The 23,487-nt window shown below is 35.2% G+C and overlaps 3 protein-coding genes across 3 annotated transcripts; 2 read left to right on the forward strand and 1 right to left on the reverse strand.

Moving 5' to 3' along the window:
* Nucleotides 1-4,735: 4,735 nt before the first annotated feature.
* On the reverse strand, nt 4,736-6,043 carry LOC108548255 (mitochondrial genome maintenance exonuclease 1). The gene is made up of 4 exons (XM_017901108.1): nt 5,512-6,043; nt 5,242-5,449; nt 4,958-5,090; nt 4,736-4,882 (listed from the first exon to the last, which is right to left on the reverse strand). Exons 1-4 carry the CDS (start codon nt 6,041-6,043, stop codon nt 4,736-4,738), a joined length of 1,020 nt encoding a protein of 339 aa, XP_017756597.1.
* A 2,616-nt stretch (nt 6,044-8,659) lies between these two features.
* On the forward strand, nt 8,660-9,893 carry LOC108548256 (glycine-rich protein 5). The gene is given in 5 exon segments (XM_017901109.1): nt 8,660-8,677; nt 8,817-8,866; nt 8,868-8,898; nt 9,249-9,390; nt 9,679-9,893. Coding segments are annotated over 5 exon segments (456 nt in total).
* Nucleotides 9,894-10,281: 388 nt separating this feature from the next.
* On the forward strand, nt 10,282-15,117 carry tko (30S ribosomal protein S12 technical knockout). The gene is made up of 5 exons (XM_017901115.1): nt 10,282-10,419; nt 10,719-10,766; nt 10,851-10,898; nt 14,618-14,842; nt 14,930-15,117. Exons 1-5 carry the CDS (start codon nt 10,356-10,358, stop codon nt 15,058-15,060), a joined length of 516 nt encoding a protein of 171 aa, XP_017756604.1. The 5' UTR covers nt 10,282-10,355; the 3' UTR covers nt 15,061-15,117.
* The last annotated feature ends 8,370 nt before the right edge of the window (nt 15,118-23,487 follow it).

A 23,487-nucleotide genomic window follows, 5' to 3' on the forward strand; every position in this document is an offset into this window, starting at 1 on the left:
ATAATCCAATCGATACCTCGGCTAATAATAAATTTCAACGACAGATGCACTCCCTAATGAGTCGATATGACGCCTCTAAATTATGCACCGTGCTGGAGGAACAGCGAATGAAACAAGCGAGAAAGAGCTCGGATAATTTTCGCGGAAAGTCACAGGAGCCGATAATACACGGGGTGTGAATAAATTATCGCTCGAAATTTTACAAACCCGGCACATTTCGCGTATTTCGCTTGTTCCTGAGGTAATGTGTTCTCTGGTCAGGTATGAATTCAGCGAAACTTTACTTTCTACAAGTGATTCTATGTTTAGTGTAGCGGTTCTTGCTAGAACTCGAGGAACATTGGAGAGAATTGCTTGGAATTATTATTATCACAGGAGGTAACGAAAGAGAAAAAGTTACTTCAATTTTTTTTTAGGGGTTGCTAAAAATGTTTAATTGAGTCTGATATGTTAAAATTATACACAATTTATAACCTTTCTTTTGGGGGAGGGGGAGGTATTGTTAATTAGTATTGTATATGATCATGTACCATTTTTTACTTAATATGTATTTATTGTATTATAGTATACCAGTTTCAGCTTACATACAGTACACTTGAGAATGTTCAAGGTATCACTGAAGAAACAACAGGTTGAGAATCACTGTAACCTAAATTACATATAATAAAATAATATTATTATTTATATGTTATTATACAAATGTCATTATTATTTCTTGTATACATCACAGATTGATAACTATAATATTAAATTATTAAAAATTAAAAATTCTTTCCTTGATAACTATCGTATACATAGAAATACCATAACTATAGGTGATATATAATATATAAATAGTTTAGATAACTTCGTAGTCTATTATAGTATTCAAAGTATACTACAATAATATTCCAAATGATTTTTATAAAAATTAATATTTAGAAGTCCCAAAAATATGTTCTAAAGAACCACTAGAATTACGTATCAATTCCATTAAGCATTGAAAACCAAGCTTACGCAAAATCGCACAGCCATTTTCAATCATTCCTAATCACCCGGTTCATCTCCGGTTCTTTCATGCGCGCGAGCCTAACACGCCACCCACCGGTCATCAGACCCAACGAGTTCTGTAATCCACATACGCAGGACCAGACGCCGCGTAATTCATTAACACCCTGTATGCGAACGTCGCGTTAGTCTATCGGCTCACGGGCCCCGGTACGATTTGCCGCCTTTCCATCCGGCCAGTAATTCGGTCCTTTGTAGACCGGCCATCAGATTATTACCTATCATCGGAAGGTAAATGTAGCGTGACGTAGACGATCGATAATTCATGCGCGACTAAGTGTCTCGCGCACGAAAAGGATTAATTCGGGCATACGAGCGCCGATGGACCGTCCATTGTCGTCTTTTCCCCAGTTCGCCCTGTCCAGACTTCCACGGTATTTATAAAGTTCCGGACGTCGGGTTGAGTGGCCTGCAGGTAGGCGCCCTCACACTCCGGCAAAGACTCGCAGAGGAAGAGCAGCGCCGTGAAAAGCGGCCGCGATGAAAACTTCTTAATTCCGAGGCCTGCTCCAGTTTCAGGCGCCAAGAGAGGCTTCGACGTTGCTAGGCCGTGATTGGCCCGGGACGCTCCTTTCTCTCGCGGTCCTCTTATACGTGCACGGCGTTATTACGAGGCAAGGAGAAAAGTTCCGCTTCACACTCGACCGGCTATTAAATGGCTGCCCCCACTCTGCTCCACTCGCCGAGACGCTAAGTCGTGGCCGGTCGCGATAAATGCAACGACCTCAGCGCCACACCACGGCGTAACCGGGAAACAAGTTGACAAAGATGGGCTACGGAGTGATTTATCACGATCGACGTGGTAGGGGAAAACAGCCAACGCGGACGAACGTATCGCGTGACTATGATTTTATTACCTACCGGACACCACTGGCTTCAAGCTAATTTACCGTGAGCCGAGAATCGCGACCAAGCTGAGAAATCCGATCGGCTCGTTTTCGACGGTGAATCAACCCCGCTTATCAACGGATAAGTGACGTTGTAATTAGGTCTCGATTGGAGGGACGAGGTTCGATGATACCGTCAAGAGGCTCAAAGTGGATTGAATCCTCTGATTCGTTAGATTCTACGGTGATTAAGAACGATGTTTGCTGCATTTGGATTTAAGGGAGATTTGGATAAGTAGAATTGAAGTTCCGTTTACTTTGTTCCTGCATTCCTTTTATGGCGGTTAAATTAAGTTTTTTTTGCTTTTATGGATTTTCAATAGGTTAGGAAGTCGATTGGCGGTAAGGAAGTAAGAAAGTAAGGAAGTAAATTGTCTACGGCGGTGCAGCGTTGAAGTAATCTGAAATCTAAACGCTGCTTGCAGGAAGTTCTTAACTAACGTGATCAATTTTATGGTTAGGATTCGCTGGCTTAAAGAGGAACATTATCAAGATACTCCAGAATGTGCAGGAAATGGTAGATAATATATCAACTGTGTATTCGCAAACACGAATTAAATCAATTAAAAACGCAGTTTTATCATTTTTCTTCTTTCTTCGAATTTTAAAATCTTCACATTTTCGAATTACCGAGTTTTCAATTTTTTTTTAGTTTTCAACATAAAAATTAGTAATTGTAAGTATCTAAATTTTCTAAATTGAAATATACAAAAGTAGACGTTGAAAATTAAATTTACGAAGAAATAATTTCAATCGTACGGTGTATCCCTGAAAATATCACTTATATTCGCTGTGAAATATTTTTCGCGCGAAATCCAAAATAACGATGGCGCTTAATAGCCTCTCTCATAATAGCTTAACTTGTCACATCTTTAATCACTTGCCATAAGTTTCACCTACAAGCATAGTCCACGATATTAACGTTTAATTTTTCTACAATTCCTTTGAAACGGTAATTTATTTTTCGTAATACTTTCATATATTTTTATCAAAAAATCTTAAATAGACATTCTTTTTTTAAATATTAGAATATTCTGAAAAGCATTTTTTCTTTCAAAGATTTGTTGACAGTTACATCCATGGGGATTTCCCTGTAAAAGTTATCGTTTTCATAACTCATTCCGTTCAAAGAGGGTGGTTCACACCAGGGGTTGACCGACCAATGAAAATATGTCCCTGTTACGAGAGGATCAGTGAGGATTAGCCGGAAGATTTAGAATTGTCTCACACCCAGCACTCGTTAAACACCTAATCCCAAAATATGATCATCTTTTTACGGAACTTTAAGCATATTAATACTCCTTAATATATTTTTTAAATCTGCTTCATAATACAATCACAATCAAAAGTCATGATTTCATTATTCAGTATTGAAATTTTCCCTACGATGTCATTCGCGAGAAAATTCAATTTCACTTCGTATCGTCACTCTTCAGGGTAAAAAACTTGAGGATGATTCATTTTGTCGGTATTATTTAAAAGAAAAAGCAAAGAGAAACGTTTGAGGCAATCTACTGTCTCACCACCTTAGAAAGAGATATAAAAGTGCAGGATAGTAAGGATATGCTAGAATCAGCGAATTCGTGCTATATATTGCCAATGTCGACAGGAGAGTATATCCCCACTCATTGAAGGTACAGATTATAAGTTGGCCGTGCTGCCATCTATGCAACGAAATGAAAAGAGCAGTTTTCTTATCTCACTATGACTACATAAATCTTGGAACACTCTCCGCGATCTCAGTTAAAAAAGTCCAATATTTCGCAAGGAAGAAAATTTTCTGCTAAGTACATTCTTGTAACTTTATTTAATCAACGATTTAAATAACGATAAATTTATATTTCTTTCACGATTCGAAGGAAATTAAATTTTTACCGTAATTATCTCCTAATCTTGAAACAGATTCGAATGAAGTTACAATGCGCAGTAAAGTAATATTTCCTTGAAATTCCATGAAACGAAGATATGCATCAGAATCGCATAACTTTGTTATCAGCTTTGTTTCTAAGCAAGATTTTCTGCCTTTATTACCGTTAACTTCTGCCATATGCCACGCTAATCTAGATGGCCAAGAATTACTCCGAAATTCAAATATGGCGAAATACAAGGAAAGATACGTTTCCGCTACATAGCTTCACCATTAGTTTACGGTTCCCAGGGGTATGCGAAGGGTTGCACATCGTGCTCATAAGGGCCTGTAACAGGGAGTTGGGTAATGTCGCGCCCTACGGAGGGTGGCTACCTCCAAGTTATAATTGCTATATGTTAACCAACGTAGACAGGTGGGGAAGCGACCCTGTATGTACGATATATTCTTGGTATCTTTCATTGGTAGGATATATTGGGATTATGAGTGTACCAATTGATGACAATTTGTATTTGAAAGTATGTTTTTCAGAATAATGTATCATGCAGTAAATTTGTCTAACTAAAATATTAAAATATATTTAATTTAATTTTAATCGTGCAAAATTATTTTGAACGATTATCTTATTGTAATGTTGCGAAAAAAATTCTTTTTTTTTTTCAAATTATGTTTATGGGAAAATAGAAAAATTGCAAAATTACTATTAATTGTTAAATCTTTTATTCTTCTGTAATATATTGAGTATTTAGACAGGAGATAACCTTCTTTTTTAATGCAATAAAAGAATCATTTATATCTTATGTCATGTACCGAAAATTATACAAATGACATAAATGTTATTCTTATAAAAATATTATTAAATATATTCCACAACAAATGGAATGATATAGCTTATATTTTTATTTACATATTTAAATTACCTTATTAAAGTACCTTAATCTACATTGACCAGCTTTGTATAAAATTCTTCTAACCTTCTTAACCATTCTTTCCATGCTTCTTGTAAACTACCATTTTTTAATTCATAGACACTTGCAGGTTCACCATTTGTATAACCAATAACAATCAATCCTTTATGTATCTGTCAGTAAAATTAGACATAATTTGCATTAAACTAGTTGAATTGACAATATGTATTTTTCTACTAAATAGTTACCTTAAATGAAAACTTATTGGAAGCATTTATAGCTCCAATATAAGCAGCAAGTTGTATAGGTGCATCAAAAGTTGTTGCAAGTGATGCTTTCCATTGCCCTGATTTTTTCCAATTAATTACATATATCTCACCCCTACATGAATACCTTTTTAGATTATATTATATATAACAAATCAATTTGCCATACAATTTACCAAATTACCATAACAGTAATTATATCAAATTAAAACCACATAAGGTAAATTATATCTGTCCTACAACGTCACAGCCACTTTCTGTTATACCTGTAAGTAGCAATGCAGTCTAAACTGCCCTTGTATCGCAATGTTGGATGTGTAATATTTGTTTCAACTGCATAAACCTTTTGTATATCACTTAATATTGGTTGCACGCTAAAATATACTGATTTAATATTAACAGGAATTTTAATATCTTTATCTAACAACACATTTCGAATACAAGAATGAAATAATTTGCTATCATTCAATACACCTAAAAATATATAACAATTACTACTATATGATCTTCCCATATTTGTATTATATATGCTGTACCTTTATAATAAGCATTAAAGTATGTCTTCCCATAGGTACTAATCATATTCTGTTTCCATTTCTTTAAAGCATTGTTTACTTTGACAGACAGAGTCTTTATAAGGATATATGCAACAGTTGGAATTTTAGAATTTATATTATTTTCGACACATTCTATTCCATAGTTATCTGTTACTTTAGAACCCAAAATAGGAAATGATTTTAAGTCACCCAATATTTTAAATTTATTTAGAGCTTCTGACTCATTTACATTTTGTTCTGATGATATCTTCAAATCTTCTTTTATCAATAATGTGGTTTTCTTTCCTTTTTCTTTTTTTTGCTGAATGTTATTATTAGATACAGATATTGTTTCATTCGACTGCCTCTTACAATCTGACACAAACTGCATACTAGAAGCTTCTATTGTTCCTACTGCTCCATTATTTATTAAATTTAAATTATTTGTAAACTTAACCAAATATCTTCCATCCCTGATATTCACTTTAAAAATTGTCTTATTTGCACTTGGTGTAACACATAATCGAAACATATTTGTGATATTAAATCAATGATGAAACAATAATAAAAATGAAACTTTATTAATTATAGGATAAAAAACTATATAATTATAACGTGCTTTGTCACAAACACTTCACATATTGTAATAACCATTTTCTTCTGACATAACTAGTCAGCAAAAGCAGGGGTAATCAACCTTTTTATATCTACAGTCCATTTTTGTATCTCTGTTGGTAGTAAAATTTTCTAACCGCCCACCAGTTCTATAGCAATGATGATTTATAAAGTAGGAAACTAATTTTACTTTATAAAATTTATAAAGCAGAGTTACAGCAAGTTAAAGCATATAATAAAGCGTTTTAATTTGTGACGCGTTATAAAATATAAACACTAAAGAATTTTATGAAAATCTAATGGAAATGTTTTTGAAAAGTCAATTAAATTAAAAGAAAGGAAAGTGGTTCAGTATTGGACAAAAGCCCTAACGAACACCATGAAACTTGGAACGCCGTAGGTAGTAAGAACTAAGTTGACTACCATTGGTTCAAAGGTTACATTTCAGTATTATTTTCTCTGACCTGTTCTGCCATCTATCGACAATTCTTTTATTCAGTCAGTAATCCCTTCAGTCGATAACAAAATTTGAAACTAGAAAACCTCGACTGTGTAGGATGTTAAATATTAATTAAATTTTAGATAAATACTAAAAACAATTGCATGTTATTGGCAACAAATTTGTAGTTTTACATTTTCGTATTACCTAAGTAGACTATGCGCTTTTTTTTAGAGCATAAATAATTCTTTACCGGTAATAAAAATAGACGTACAGTTCTCGTTATTATTTTATAGATTGACCCAATAGAGAAAACATATCGAATAACTTTTTTCAAGATAATTATCAAGTTAATTTAAACGTATCCAGAAACTTTTTAAATATATATTTGCTCATAAATTTATTACAATCTACGCGCTATAATTCTAAATTATCTTCGGCTGGGCGATCCGCGTACTTTAGGAAGAAGAACGATCACAGAGCCCCAATGGCTACACATCACCGCGGCCAATGAACGTAAAACGTGCCCGTAATTTATCAGGCTTTACACGGTTCGGTTCGTTTTAGCTCACGGTTGCAATTTCGGAGTTAGTCGCTTATCAAGTTACCGAGCATCAATCTAATGATGTGAAGTGCGACCCTCTTCATCGATCTTACACAATAACCTCGTTCGCGATCCCTAATACCTTTCGCAACTGGGCATTTAGTAATATCTGCAACTAAAGCTGCAAAAAATTTGTTCACTTTTCCTGATTGCATTCTATTTACGTAATTGCAATACTGTACTTACTTTTACGTTGAAACATAACGGAAAAATACCAATTATATCAAACACCTGTCTTTGCTTTTAGATTCCTATCGATTCGAGCGCTAATGTTGAGTCACGTGGTATTAAAATCCGCGATACCTTGCAAACTATCGATAAATCAGAAAAATATTGCAGCAAAGTCGTCTAAAAGTAGTTTACACATTTCTGAGTAAGAAATAAAACTTTTTATTTTAAATATCGCCTCTTTTATTGATGGATGAAACATTTACATTAATAACTATATTGCAAAATTGTGAATTTACTCACCTTCTCGTAATTTTGAAACAGAAAGACCATCTTAATCCTAATGATGCCTTCGAGTTATGACCTACATATAGAAAGACAATTTCAGAGATGACATCTGAAATTGAATTTCAATTTAGAAAAAAATATAGAAACTTTTTCGTTCTATTATAAATAATAAGTGCAAAAGTTTAATTAATTATTACATTTTGCATCACAGATTTTAATAAAATAGCGTAACATTTATTAAAAAGGATTTGCATCCTCTCTCCTTCGTACCTACATAGCCGAATATAGAGAGAAAAAGAAAATTAGATTACTAATGAAATTTTTAATATTTATATAAAAACAATCGTTTGAAGCTCATTTCATACCTTCTTAATGTCCTCATTCTTCGTGTTCAATATATTTGCCCATTTATGTCATTATTTAATATTTATACACAGGAGTAAAGGGGAGGAAGTATAATCGCAGGGGACAATGAAAAAACGTGCATTCGTATTTTTACGTAACGATGCAACCGAAAACCGTCCCCTTAGAACGCTGTAACAGTGAAAGTTAGTATGGATGAAATTCGAGATGCGCGGAAAATACGAGTTAACGTCTCTGTATCCTCATCAAAATCCTTGTTAGTCGTCGGTGACTGGATCGAGCGAAGAAAAATTGCCGTCTGGAACCTGTGTCAAAGAGAAGCTCATCCGCTTTCGAAGCATCCGATACGATACCATAAGTAGCTAACCACAAATGTGACATAGACACAACACGTGGTTCGCAGTACAATGAGAGAAGTTATTGGCATGAGAAAGGAAAATAATCGACGTAACACTTACCGACCTCTTTAATTAAAAATTCGCGAATGCAAGAAAACTAACCTATACACGTGCCACCTTCGAAACGATTGCTTTGATTTCGATCGACCACTTTCAAAACCAGGAAGAGTTCGAGTCATTATTCGCTTCAGGTATGAATAACAACTGAATTTCGTATCTATTGCTAATCTTCACAATTGACCTATTTTTTTCCAACCGACTTGACGGCCCGACATGGCTATCAACGCTGTGGTACTCGCGGTGAAAAATTTTCGTGACAAGCCACTCGATGGAACAGCGCTTTAGAAAGGCACGTAGACACGCGCATACATGCGTAATCTACTTTACCGGGATGCGATACCGCAAGAAAAAGACTCCGCCAGTATAAAAGGGGGTGTATTCTGTGCAGACTGCATCAGTTTCATTTGCGAACCGCCCATCGCCATCACTACACTACCGACATGAAATTCTTTGTAAGTAATTCGATTTGTAAAAAATCATACATACATACTGTAACGTATACTTCTATAACTATATCCAGATCAAGTTGGTTAATATGAAATATTGAAATATAGGTATCTGGAACATTCAGAGCTTATAATACTTATTAAGAAATGTAAATAATATATTTGTATTGGTATTAATAAATAATTATAGCATTAATAAATAATTAATTCCTATGGGCTTTCAAAAGTTTTTGAAAACTTTCTTTTCACTAGAAGGTTTGCACGTATTTTTGTTTTGTCTTTAATATTATTATGAAGATATATGATTGTTGTATTGTCAAGTATAGTCGAATGCACGGTTAACTCTTTGTTTATAGATCGTTCTCGTTGTCATCGCCTTGGTGGCTCCCTCATTTGCTGAATCTGAAGAAAAGAAAATCGAGAAGAGAGGCCTCCTTCTCTCTGGTGGTCTGGGAGGTGGTTTAGGTCATGGAGGACTTAGTTTAGGAGGTCATGGAGGTAATGAATTGAAAATTTTAGTTAAAATTTTGGTTTCAATTCCAGTTTTTGCAACTGCTGCTTATATTCAGTGATACTGGGATGTATTTAATTATTATAAAATCAAGTTTCGATACTGATAGAAATTAAAAATAAAAATGCCACTAAAAAGATACATTTGGTTTAAATTCAAATTTGTTTTCGTTATTATATATTTGAATTTTTTTAAGATATTAGAATTTATAAATAATGGAGGTACTGTATTATCGGAACGATATGAGTCATATTAATTTTGTATTTTAATTGCAGGACATAGTGGCGGTTTGTTGCAAAGTGCTCCAATAATCAGCAAGGCTATTCCCATCTCTAGTGGACTTCATGGAGGACATGGTTTTTCTGGAGGGCTTGGTCTTTCTAGTGGACATGGTCTTTCCGGAGGACTTGGCCTTTCCGGTGGACATGGTCTTTCCGGTGGACATGGTCTTTCCGGTGGACATGGTCTTTCCGGAGGTTACGGATGGTGAAGAAACCAGTATTAAATGCTCTGAGCTTTAATCGGTGATAATACACCATTTTAACATATCTAATGTCTAAAGGTGTTTTTGTAATATAAAATAAATTTTGGTACTTTTTAATCAGTGTTATTATTTTTTCCCTAGGATGTTTAATATATATCTTAAGATTAATTAATTATTAAGAAAACAGTTAATTATAAATCATCTTCTATTTTAATGAAATCAGTTTTCATTTCTGAAGATTTAACGGAGAAATTAATCATTTTTCTTCGTTTATTAATCAGTAATCAAAGGGTTTATGTCTAAGATAAAGATAATACAGAAATGGACTTTATCTATCTACACTTTGATAACAAGACAAAGTTCGATATTCTGTCGCTAGATAGAATTGTGAAAAGGTTCTTTAAATGTCCACTTGTGTTTTGTGATTGTGTGTTTGTTATTAAGGAAGAAAGTTAAATTAGAATCGACATGAATTTCCTAGCAAGAAATATAGTAAACGCAGCTAGATCATGTCTCGCAAATTCTATAGAAGGTACAGTTATTATGTTACAGAAATGAAATTATTTTATCGCTTAACCTCTAACCTAACCTATCAAAATACAGAATATCATAATTTTTTCTTTCATAAATAATACCTTACACTTCTATATGATTCTGATCTTATATATATATAATAAAGATCATTCACAAGTAATTAATTTTTATTGTCACTATAAAATCATTGGATTACTCCAATAATTTTGAGTACTTCTTCAACCTACTTGCTAATTTAATGAATTATTTAATGAGCAATCATTGTTAATTATAAACATGAAAATGTTTGGTTTACAGGCAGCAAACCACAGTTAACTCGGTTATGTGCAAATCCTGGAACGCTAGGTATTTCTTTTATTAAATGCTTTTAAGCATTATTACAATTTAAATGATAAAAGTTAATTTGAGAACAATTATATGTTTAAACAGGAAATATACTCAGCACTACTAACTCATATTTTACAAACCTGATACAAGGTAAGATATATTTCCATATTAATATTCTAAACAACTTTGAAGTCTACTTTATTATTAAGATATAAACTACGTTAAGGTATATTGGTCACATAGAAATTGAAATCAATTAAAATAAAATTGAAAGTATAGAGTATTAATATAGCAAAAATATATTGTCTAAGATTATAAGGAATTGTCAATTTAATAGAAAGAATTTCCCAGAAACTTAGGGTGTTTATTAGAATTCAAGATGAAAGCTAGCACTTCAACTGAACTACAACCAGCAGTGATCCATTTACGTGAAATCGCGTGAAGCTTCATCGTCACTGTTTGCCTTTCCCATAATTGTAACGAGGCCGGACAATTCTATAGGAATTCAAGTGACGTCTCGAGTTTCCGTAAGCCTTTCCGACAGATCAGTATCTTCGTTTCTCAACGGAGTAAATGCGGCAAAAGGGGTGGTCGACCTAAAAAGGGACCACGATTCTCTTCCTGTATTCTTCGGTCGCGAAAATGCGCGTGGCTTGCAAAAGCGCACGCAGCGCTTTACCTCTTTGATCCCCACAAATAGGAAGAAAGAGAGAGAGATCTCAAAATGCAAAAAGGGATTCGGCTACTTCGCAAGAAAGGACACGAATGGGGGAAAGCAGGCTTTTCCTTGGCCAACAGCGAAAATCGCTGGGAATCGAAGGGGGTGACGTGTCCATTTGTGGTTGACCAGTTGTCAGAAGTGATCCTGTGAAGGGTACAGGCTGTAGTAAGACTGTTATCCGTATTTTCCTAGTCTTTGCGACGCCACAATGTGCCATTCGTGGGATAGTCTCGTTTTCCATAATTAGGAATGGATGTTATCATTGCATTTAAATTCTTCTTTATTTAAAACCATTTGAACTATGTTATATAAACATTATAGAAAATTACTCTTTCTCTAAACTTGCCATTTTCCTTCAAATAAATTTCATAATTCAAATCTAATTCCATTTAGGGTGTAACAAATTATGAAGCAAAGTTTATAGTCTTTCCAATTAATTGTATTAAATTATCACTATGTAATATCCTTTTTCTTTTTAGCACAAGGAATATTTTATACCTCTTGCAATTTTATGGTCATGTGCCATTTTCTTCAGAGGAACAAAGAAGGATAATTTACCACAGGTGTTGGTCACGGTCCACCCATAATATTTTCAGATTAACGTCAATGTTTATTCTCCAAGCAAGACCACTTAATCAGCTTCTAATTACGCAAAATTTTTATTCCATTCAGCAGGCAGTGGCAACCAGAGATAAGCCATGGATTTGACCTGTGCCCAGTGTCTTGGCTGCCGTGTATGCGACAAAGGCGTAACCACGACGTCGAGAATTTTCGCAATGTAATCTTGCGTATTGATCTTCGAGAAAAGGGGTTGCCTTCGATGCATAATAGGTTCTGCTGGTCTCTTGCCTTAGTTAAGTCCGAGTTAGGTCGGATTAGCAGCGGCAGGCTTGGACATCTGTCGTATTGACGAGCGGTGGTCAGCCAGATCTCGAAGTGAACAACAATAGCACAGTCTCGACTAACAGACCCTGGTAAATCGTGGACTGCTATGACCGTCCAGGAATATCACGAAATTGTCATGTCATCCTCGACATTTCACTCCAGCTACGAATCTCGTTGAATACGTGATCGTTTCAGACCACGGATCTTTTTCATACAACCGTAGGCAATTGATTCTGCACGACGATTTTAGAAAGTTTGGGAGAGTTTTGGAGGAAAATTTCAGACGTCGCAGGATTCTAATGAAATTTTCATTGATCCCTGATGAATAATGTATTTCTTAAAAATTGTAAAAATAATATCTGTACATTCTTTCTGCTCTCAGAGTATCTTTCACTTCTCACTGTTTACGTAGCTACTTTATAAAATATTGCATTACATAAATAATTTCTAATATTGGTATGCAGGCGATAATTTATTCATAATAATTCACTATCCCGAGACGGGCTGATATAAATGTACTTTCACTTTTTGATACCAGTTTTTCCAGCAAATTGCTCATTAGCTCCAAGTAATCCTAATTACATAGTAGTCTACAACTATCACTTCTGTGACCGTAATTACTATTAATTTGCATGCACACATGATTACGTTTAATTTTCCCTTTCTATTTTCCATTTTTGAATGAATGTTAATCTAAAATACCATTATTAAATGGTAAGTCTGAAGGTAACAATTTCCTCATATGGAAGCTTGAAATTGAATTATAATCTCTGGTATAAGCTGCTGAGGTTGTTCCTTGATTAATTTTCCTTCAAAGTAGTATAATTTTATTGAAATAATTAAAGAAACGCATTCAAAGAGATTCGTTGCTTCGCGTTTTATTACCAAATTTGACAATGTTGCAAACAGTAAATTGCTGTTCACTTGCAGGTCACGTGATCTCACGGATCGTGAGCGTTTTGTGCAAGGATGGGTGGACCTTACCTCGTAACAATGTTTCTTAATAAGCTTATACACGCTCGAGCGAAAAAGGACTAGTCTTCGTCGAGCGGCTTGCAGATGTCAAGCGCTCGTCATATTTGATATTCCATCGGAGACCCTCTTTTCCTTCGGCTCGCAAGATTATTTGCGAAAGAGTTTTCAGTTTCTCGGTACCGTTACCGCGCTGTGGGTCCCCATTTTTCTTGGCCCCGTTCACAATGGCCTTGACTAGGATACCGTCATCCTTGGGGACTATTTCCATATCGAATTTCTGGTCGTGCATCACGATATCTCTTTCTTGTTCCATTTACGCAATTTTCCTGCCGATTATTGCGTTCAAAATTGATTTATTTCAACCTTACTGCCCTCATCTAGCCAATGTAACACGAGATGCTTAGATATGTAGTTACTTAAACGCAGTGTTAAAATATTTGTTTGATGTATGTATATTTCATGAGACTATTTTTGAAATTGTATTCCTGTTCGTTAAGTCTCTTAAAAGTATGTAATACTTTATATTTCTAGATGTAAGTATGAATAGAATGTTAATAGAGTGAATGATCCTTAAAGTTGCCAATGATGATCAAGAAAGATATTGTAAAACGTATTTTTGTGTGATAGTTTGATTGGATGGGATGAAGGATTATAAGCATGATTAAACAAAATTCTATTTGTCGTGGATTGCGTTGTATCAGTGGTAAATAGTTTCTTTGTCGTTGCTCAACGTTTTCTGGCTGACCGAGGTCGACAATTAGTTAAGTAGCCGTGTCTCAGGGCGAGATTTCGTCACTGAAAAGCATGTTCGACAGCGATTAGGCCCTCGTTGTTACATAATCGAAGAATTTCCAGTGAAAACCCAATTGTACCCATTCACCGGTCTATTACTTTCCCTTTACAGCCATACGTGTCTCGAAGATGAAAGTACCGTGACTGTAATTGCTTCGAAACTACTTTTATTTCGTTCAAACGCTTTTAGGGACCGTAGGTGTTCTCTCGTTCGAAGTCTTTCCTTCCTTTGGTAAATTGCAAATTTGTCCTACATATATTTGGAATCAAGAGTGTCATTGTTTGAAAACTATACTGTGTGTCAAGTCTGTTATACGGTAAATTGAGCACCATATAATTTAGTGATATGTAGGAAGGTATATTTTATGTAACATTGCACAGTATGTAACGAAAATTTATTTCTTATCTACGACTGGTTTCAGGAAATATCAATTTCTTACTCTGTCAGGTTCATGTCATTACGTGTATTTAACTATAATATATTTAATTGACTCAGGATTCGCGCAAGTGAGGTTGGGATCAACGTTATACAGGCTGCACAAATATGGAGACTATAGAAAACAGAGGAAGAAGAAGAAGAATCCTTTGGATGGTAAGCCATTTGCGAAAGGCGTGGTTCTCAAAACGTTGATCAGGAAGCCCAAGAAACCAAATTCTGCGAATCGAAAATGCGTTCTCGTCCGTCTATCAACCGGCAAGGAAATGGTTGCCTTCATTCCTGGTCAGTAGAAGCAACTTGTACAAATATGTAACAAAATTGCTATGGCATACATAGTAGAATATTTCTGCAATAATTTTATCATTTTAGGAGTGGGACATAATCTTCAGGAGCACAATATGGTGCTGTGCCGTCCGGGAAAATTAAAAGATACTCCAGGTGTGAAGATCAGATGTGTTCGCGGGAAGTATGACTTGGGCCACCCGATAAAAACGACATAATTGTACAATCCGTTGTATCTTATGTAGACATTTGTCTCTTGTATGACGTCAGCTCTAAGTATACCGTTAACATGATTCATTAAGTTGAAAAACGCTGGTTTGATTTACAAATTGTACCTTGATCTCGAATATAGATATCGAAGAGAAGCATCCAACATACTGTACATCGAGCTCGATCGACGACCGAGGAAAAAGGGTTGGTCTAGGTCACGCTTTTCGGATTCTAGCGGCCCACAAATTGCGGCCTTTTGACACACATTTTCGAGCGTGGTTCCCCACCGTGCGTTTACCGTTAGCTGGACCATGCGTCGTCCTCTGAGACGAGCAAACGCGGACACAATGTATATCCTGCTATATCGGGATGCCACAATGCAGAAAGGGTCATGCCAGAGCCCCCTTCTTTCAACGTTATTACGGAAGGGTTGGCCTGCTCCTGCATCTGCACCCTGCATCCACCCACGCGGCCACTGGCTATTGGCCATATGACATGCTGACCAACATCCCGGTGTTTTCAAAGGACTGGCTCTCAACCTTCAGTCTCCTAGAGAATGTTCTCCTTTTTACCTTGTCGATGTACGCAAGTGGTAGGCGTTCCTCGGTTATGGATGTCCGTTTCTGACCACGCCATTTGTTGTAAATATAGGGCGTTTCTCCAAGTAAACCAGAATCGAATTGAGGAAAAGGTACAGAGAGTAGAAGAGTAAACGAAATGAGAACCTGGATAGAACAATCAACCCTTGCGGAGGAACACAATGACGTGGAATGTTATCAGACTTAACAGGATGGGACCCTAGATTCGTTACTCGTTCTTCCATAACTCGTCAAGAGCGTAATTCTACGAGATCTTTCCAATATTCCAAGAAACGTTCGAAGCTGTCGTAAAAGGAAGGAAAAAATGGGGAAACAAAAAAGTGCGAATAGGCATTAGTTTAATCCGTATACCAAGAGGTCTAGGGTAAACGAGAAGTGGATTTCTCGCGGGTTGGACAAAAATGGTTGTTAACTAATTTAAACGGTTCTCGAAGTCAGCCGAAGTTAATCCGTTGCGCTATAATCGAGTTTTCCAAGTAAATCCAACCGATCTACCCTACTCTTCCTGTTGCTTCATCCGTTGTAAAGCGTCCCGAGTATACACGTGTAATAAAAACCAGCGCCACGGTATTTTTCACGACGCCAAGTGGTGAAAAAGCTTGTAGAAAATCCAGTCGTACTTTTATTGCTAGTTACTCGACGACGCGCGTGTACCTGACTCCAGTGCACACGGGCAAGAACTTAGTATAGCCATTTACGATCGTTTTGCCCTTCATTTAATACCATAGAGCTCGTGGTATCCACGACCATGCCAGCACTCTGGAACCGGTTGCTTTATTACGGTTTTCCGCAATAATCACGGCTTCTTTGTCGATTTCGTTTCACCCTGATGGAGATTGCTTCCCCTCATTCGCAATTTGTGTTCCGTTAAAAATTAAAAGTACCCTGGCACGAAGGTCAGTTCTGTGTAGCAATAGTGGCGTAAGATAAATTATAAAAATGCTTGTCCCCGTTAAAAATCGAAAGTACCCTGGCATGTTGGTCAGTTCTGTTTAAGAATGGTGGTGTAAGAGAAATTATAAAAGTGGATTTAAAAAATGGCTGCGGATCTAGGAAGAAAGTAAGGTTAGGTTACTGCTAGGGGACGGAAGTTTATGGGGCTGGACCTGAAGTTTCACGTCGGTGGCTGGGAAAGAAACGAGGAAAATAGTTCGAGGTCGAGGATAATGTAGCATAGGAGTGCATCTCTTTTCGAAGGACCCTCAAACAAATAGCACGTAAACGCTTTCGACCTTCTCTCTCCGGATTTTCAACTCTTTACCGTACGGCTTAGTAATCGGACACCGAGCGATCTGTTCTCAAAAGTTTTTGTCCTCGACTGCTTTTGCTGTGTACCATGGCTCTCCTATTTTCAGCTTTCACGTGGTCTTCGTGCTCTGAGAAAAGTCTGATCATTGATGAAGAATTTACACGATTTTAATAAATATGTCACATATTTTTATTAATAATTATTACAATATATAATAATATTACATAATATTATATAACATTATTTTTTAATATATATGTGTGTTAGATAATCAAAAAGTAATCGTTCCACAATTTATTTTTCAAGGAAGCTTATGACCATAAATTATTTATTACATGGAATATACGATCCTCTTTATTCTCTTAAGAGAACAAATAATTAATATCCTGGCACCACCATGATGATAAACAAAATTAAATTATTTCAAAGTGAAATTTCCAATTCTAGAAATTATATTGGAGTTCCTGAGAAATTCTCAAAGTGCAAAGGATTAAGTATTAAAAAAGAAAAAATATTTACTGAATTTTCCAGTTAAACTGTGTTGTGTATTTACACGTTTCTGTCACAACATACAAGCTACGACAAAAGCTTTTCTCCGACGATTTACTTTCCCAGATATTTCCTCGAATCCTGGCGATCTTTGTCGCAAATAAGACGTATCGGTAAGACGTTTGTATTCACCTAGAACCTTCGCTGAAAAGCGACTACTCTGCCAAGGAATAAAATTCCTTCCCGAAGAATCTGTCCAAAGGCGTGTCCCGCGATACAGTGAACGAAATACGAAAGCTCCCGTGGAAAGAAAAGGGTTCCCGCGGGAGAAGAGGGCGTGCGCGAGGGCCGGATATAAGCAAATCTGGAAAGTCTGTTGGCAAAACTTGGTCGGTGGTCCGACCTCAAGATAAATCGAGAAGTAATTACTACCTAATGCTTCTCCAGTTATTGTATTCCTCTTTTTTCGTGAAACACGCTTTGGACAGTCTCCGATGTCCATTTGAACTCGAAGTCACACCCTGAGACCTCCTACCAGGAAGGTTCCACGTTTCTTCCTGTCTTTCCCATTGAAAATCGTTCATAATTCGACATATTTCCCACGTGAGTATGGAAATTGACAGATATATGATATTAAAATAGTTATGAATATTTTAGTATATGATATGATTGTATATTAAAATAATTGGGAATTTATATTGATATTAAAATAATTATTGTATAATCCCATAGAAAAATATTCGTTTAAATCGAGAAGTAATAGTATAATATAAGACATATTTCTCACGTGAGAACAGAAATTGGCAAATATATGATATTAAAATAATTGTGAATATTTTATTATATGATATGATTATATATTAAAATAATTGGGAATTAATATCGATATTAAAATAATTATTGTATAATCCCAAAATTTTTCAACTCGTACCCTTCTTTAGCCAAAAAGTCGTCGAGCGCACAGGGTTAACACTAGAACTACCGATCTTTAGTGGGCACCTAACTATAACGTGCACAGATTATAATAATTTCAGCGGTACGGTGAATATGAGTGAATATATTGATTACAGTTCTTTCTTAATTTTAATTTGGTACCAATTTTATTCTTAAAGCAGGTGTATGTGTTCGGTAATTGCAAAAAGAAAAATTCTAGGACCAGTCATTTTGACTGGGTTGGTAGTTCTAGTGTTAATATCGATATTAACATAATTATTGTATAATCCCATAGAGAAGTAATAGTACAATATAACACATATTTCCCATGTGAGAATGGAAATTGACAGATATATGATATTAAAACAATTACGAATATTTTATTATATAATATATTATTATATAATAAAATTATATGCTATTAAAATAATCGGGAATTAATATCGATATTAAAATAATTACCGTACAATCCCGTAGAGAAAAGGATTCGTTTCTTTAATTTCACATTTATGGCAGTTCCTGGAAATAATGGTACCCGGTGCCGGATAATGATGAGACGCAACGCCTATCAGTCTATTCCGAATTAATTTCGAAAATTTCACGGCACATTGTTACGTTAGAAAATCTCTAACCGTTTTATTGACAGAACTTAACTAAACTAGCGTGGCTCAACAAAATTCGTAATGAGCTAGGAGCGAGCATAGTGTTCCCTCATTGTGCCACATTGCGTTCGCATCAAGGGTTAGTAACTTCGGCCACGATTGTCACCTTTGACAAACGGTACAAACGAAAAACGAGGTTTTATTGCACGTCATAGTCATACCTTCTACCTGCAACTGTTACTCCCAGTATTCCCGTTTAATACGAAACCATTCCGCCTTTTCAGGCAACGCCACACAATGTGCATTCACGTGTTGCGATCATCCCTATTTTAACCTCCTCGAGATTAGCGTAATCAAATATCAGATTTTTCCCATGTTTATTGCAAATCCTATCAGCGTGACCATGGTCATGGTCTATGGTGCTACGGTTAATCCTTTTTCTCCATGGTAATTGTATTTCTCTGAACCCTCGATTAGCTGTTGCAACCAAGGAGACATGTCCTATGCACATTATGGATAAACGGTTCGAATGTCGGTTTTTTCTCAAATTTTTCGACAATACCCACGTTCTTGGCTTTACTTTATGGTAATTAAATTTTCATGGAACTGAGAAACGTGTTAATAGTCGATTATGACCTCCTTTTGGAAGAGGCACAGTCTTCTGACCGCCTAGGAGTCGGCGGGCACTGCTCCGTATTCCGTTACAAATTAGGCCCGTTCTCGTCAGTGTTTTGACAAAAGTTTCAAGGTCAGGGCTGTCTTACGTCGGAACGAACTCCTGTTCCAAGGAATTTCTGGTATTTTTTGACCAGTGGTAGCGGGAACATTGCGTGAACCCGGTTCCACGAAGCATTATCGTTGCGAAACAACATGGGCCCAGTGTGTTTGGGAAATTTGTGAAAAAGTCGAGATTCGTGCTCGGAGTTTAGTCATTTGCGTTATCTGACAGCGTGTGCAAACAGTTGGGCTAAAGGTATCGATAATCTGATGATTATTTGGTCGATGCACAGGCCTACGAGTGATTTCACGATCTGAACCTCACGTAGGCAAGGAATCCATTCGATAGAAGGTAACATCGCAGTTTTATTCAAGAATTCGTATCATAAATATTTCTACGACTTAGTACAGATGGAGATCACATAATGTGAGAAAGAATTTTGGAAGAAAAATGTGATAAAAAGGAAATAACAATGAATAACAAAATTATTGGACAGATGGAATTTACGTTTAAGCTCAATTATATAATGTAATACCTTTAATGTACAGGGTGCTTAAAAAAGGGTTTACAGCACTGGTAGGCAGGAGTAAAAAGTGTAATCTATAGTTAATCCTTTTGACGTAAATTCGACTTTTATTATTCACCAATATTGGATATTGAGTTTAAAGGATTGATCGTAAGACCCATGGTGATCGGGCATTTTTATACTTTCTGGTAAATACTGGAAACCCTTAAATTTTTGGAGCCTCTTTTTTTGAACACCCTCTATAATATAATACTGCTATACAGTAATCGAGTGGATAGAATTAACGTAATTTAATGGAAAACCAAATATTCTAATACAAATCTATTATATGGTAAATGAGCAGATATAATTAATTTAATTGGATCGAGAAAAAGGTAAAAATATTTTTAATCTGCACCCTTATTTCTATACCACCTTTACGATTATTCTAAAGTCCTGTTTTCAGAAAAATTCTAATTTCACTTCGATCTTTGGTTGATTCGATGTAATTCGGTTATTATAAATTCCTGTTTTCAGAAAAATTCGAATTTCACTCCGATCTTTGGTGGATTCGATATAATTCGATTATTATAAATTCGTGTTTCCAGAAAAATTCGTATTTCATTCCGAACTTTGTTCGATTCGATATAATTCGATTATTATAAATTTCTATTTTCAGAAATATTCGAATTCTCTCTGATCTTTGTTAGATTCGATTATTATAAATTCCTCCTTTCAGAAAAATTCGAATTTCACTCCGATTTTCGTTCGATTTCATATAATTCGATTATTATAAATTCCTGTGTTTAGAAGAATTCATATTTCACTTCGATATTCGTCCGATTCGATATAATTCGATTATTATAGACTCCTGTTTTCAGAAAAATTCGAATTTCACTTCGATCTTTGTTAGATTCGATTATTATAAATTCCTCCTTTCAGAAAAATTCGAATTTCACTCCGATTTTCCTTCGATTCAATATAATTCGATTATTATAAATTCCTGTTTCCAGAAAAATTCATATTTTACTTCGATATTCGTTCGATTCGATATAATTAGATTATTACAAATTCCTGTTTTCAGAAAAATTCGAATTTCACTCCGATCTTTGTTCGATTCGATATAATTCGATTATTATAAATTTCTATTTTTAGAGAAATTCCAATTTCACTTCGATCTTTGCTCGATTCGATGTAATTCGATTATTACAAATTCCTGTTTTCAGAAAAATTCGAATTTCACTCCGATCTTCATTCGGTTCAATATAATTCGATTATTACAAATTCCTGTTTTCAGAAAAATTCCAATTTCACTTCGATATTCGTTCGATTCGATATAACTGGATTATTATGAATTCCTGTGTTCAGAAAAATTCGAATTTCACTCCGATCTTGGATCGATTCGATATAATTCGATTATTACAAATTCCTGTTTTCAAAAAAATTTGAATTTCACTCCGAACTTCGTTCGATTCGATATAATTCGATTATTACAAATTCCTGTTTTCAGAGAAATTCCAATTTCACTTCGATATTCGTTCGATTCGATATAACTGGATTATTATGAATTCCTGTGTTCAGAAAAATTCGAATTTCACTTCAATATTCGTTCGATTCGATATAACTGGATTATTATGAATTCCTGTGTTCAGAAAAATTCGAATTTCACTCCGATCTTCGTTCGGTTCAATATAATTCGATTATTACAAATTCCTGTTTTCAGAAAAATTCCAATTTCACATCGATATTCGTTCGATTCGATATAACTCGATTATTATGAATTCCTATGTTCAGAAAAATTCGAATTTCACTCCGATCTTCGTTCGATTCTCGTTAAACGGAAACTGATTACTCACAACGGTGCGAAACGTCAACGATGACGACGAATTGAGACGTTTTCCACGACGAATCGCAGCTAGGATTTCGCATCCACGTACCGTTACATAGGTTGTATGCGTTCCGGTGCAGCAAGGGCAGATGCAAATGCGCTGGTCCATTCATCTGTCGTTGGACGACAGCCACGGGAAAAATCGGAAATAACGGGTTGCGGTCGGCTCTGCACCATAGAAATGTGGGTTATGTGGCCAAAAGAGCAAAAATTTGTATACGAGAAAGGAGGCGGTGCGGTGAATTGAGCGCCAGGGTGCTTTTCTATGGGGCGACACGGCGTTTTAACGGGGCCCCGAAACGGAGGACTAAATTTGGCGTGATCTCGGCACGAAGACATAATGAGACATCTACGCTATCCGGCATAACTGGACTCTGCCCACCCTCGTCCATTTTTTCCCTATTTTTCTCACACTCGAATTTCTCCCAAGCCTTTCCAAGATTCTTCGCCAGCCAAGGGTGAAAGAGTTTTCAAGGGACAAGCAAATTTTGAGGAAGACACACCGATTAAGTTGGTAATTTCAAGAGTTACTATTATATTTTACAATCGAATTTTTAAATCTGTGTACCTTTGAAATGGAAACAGTGAAAACTCAAACGAACTAACAAAGAATGAGCAAAATTTTCAAAAAGAAGATAAGAATAAGGAAATCCAGCAAATCGACTGCTTTATTTTCGTTATTATACACTTTTCAATAACATTTATATACGATATTGTCCATATTTATGCATATTAAAAAGCACTATACTCTATAGTACTAAATAAATAAAAATAAAATTGCTGGCAGATTCTTCTGAAACTGTGATAGTTACAAAATTTATAAAATAGAAACCTTGTGTATCTGAGTAAAAAACTTGAGAAATTTACATCGACAGATTAAAAATTCGGCTAATTACAAAAATTCAAAATTATTGTATCTTAGTAATTATGAAATAAAAATACTAACTCCAATATATCCGAAATTATTAGAAGCATTTCTATCAACACGTGGTCACCAGTGACAGGCACTTGTCTATCCTTAGAAAATTTGAACAACTAAATAAATAAATAGAAATAAATATTAATAAATAGTAACAAATAAATAGAAAATATTGCAAAACGTGCGCTATTTTTTCCTTACACTATGTTATTTAATAATTCCTATATATTCTAATAATTCCTATACATTCCTATATATTAATAATTCCTATATATCCTATATATTAATAATTCCTATATATCCTATATATCCTAATAATTCCTATACATTCCTATATATTAATAATTCCTATATATCCTATATATCCTAATAATTCCTATACATTCCTATATATTAATAATTCTTATATATCCTATATATGCCAATAATTCCTATACATTCCTATATATTAATAATTCCTATATATCCTATATATACCAATAATTCCTATACATTCCTATATATTAATAATTCCTATATATCCTATATATTAA

Source organism: Eufriesea mexicana, unplaced genomic scaffold (genome assembly GCF_001483705.2).
Source record: "Eufriesea mexicana isolate 0111107269 unplaced genomic scaffold, ASM148370v2 scaffold1477, whole genome shotgun sequence".
NCBI lineage: Eukaryota > Metazoa > Arthropoda > Insecta > Hymenoptera > Apidae > Eufriesea > Eufriesea mexicana.

Bases quoted from the DNA above. Each gene is read 5' to 3' on its own strand.
- LOC108548255 (XM_017901108.1), bottom strand. From the start codon at position 6,043: ATGTTTCGATTATGTGTTACACCAAGTGCAAATAAGACAATTTTTAAA. The intron at 5,091-5,241 runs GTATAACAGAAA...GTATTCATGTAG, and splicing joins GACTGCATTGCTACTTACAG to GGGTGAGATATATGTAATTA. The intron at 4,883-4,957 runs GTAACTATTTAG...TTTTACTGACAG, and splicing joins CCAATAAGTTTTCATTTAAG to ATACATAAAGGATTGATTGT.
- tko (XM_017901115.1), top strand. From the start codon at position 10,356: ATGAATTTCCTAGCAAGAAATATAGTAAACGCAGCTAGATCATGTCTC. The intron at 10,899-14,617 runs GTAAGATATATT...TAATTGACTCAG, and splicing joins TTTTACAAACCTGATACAAG to GATTCGCGCAAGTGAGGTTG. The intron at 14,843-14,929 runs GTCAGTAGAAGC...TTATCATTTTAG, and splicing joins AATGGTTGCCTTCATTCCTG to GAGTGGGACATAATCTTCAG.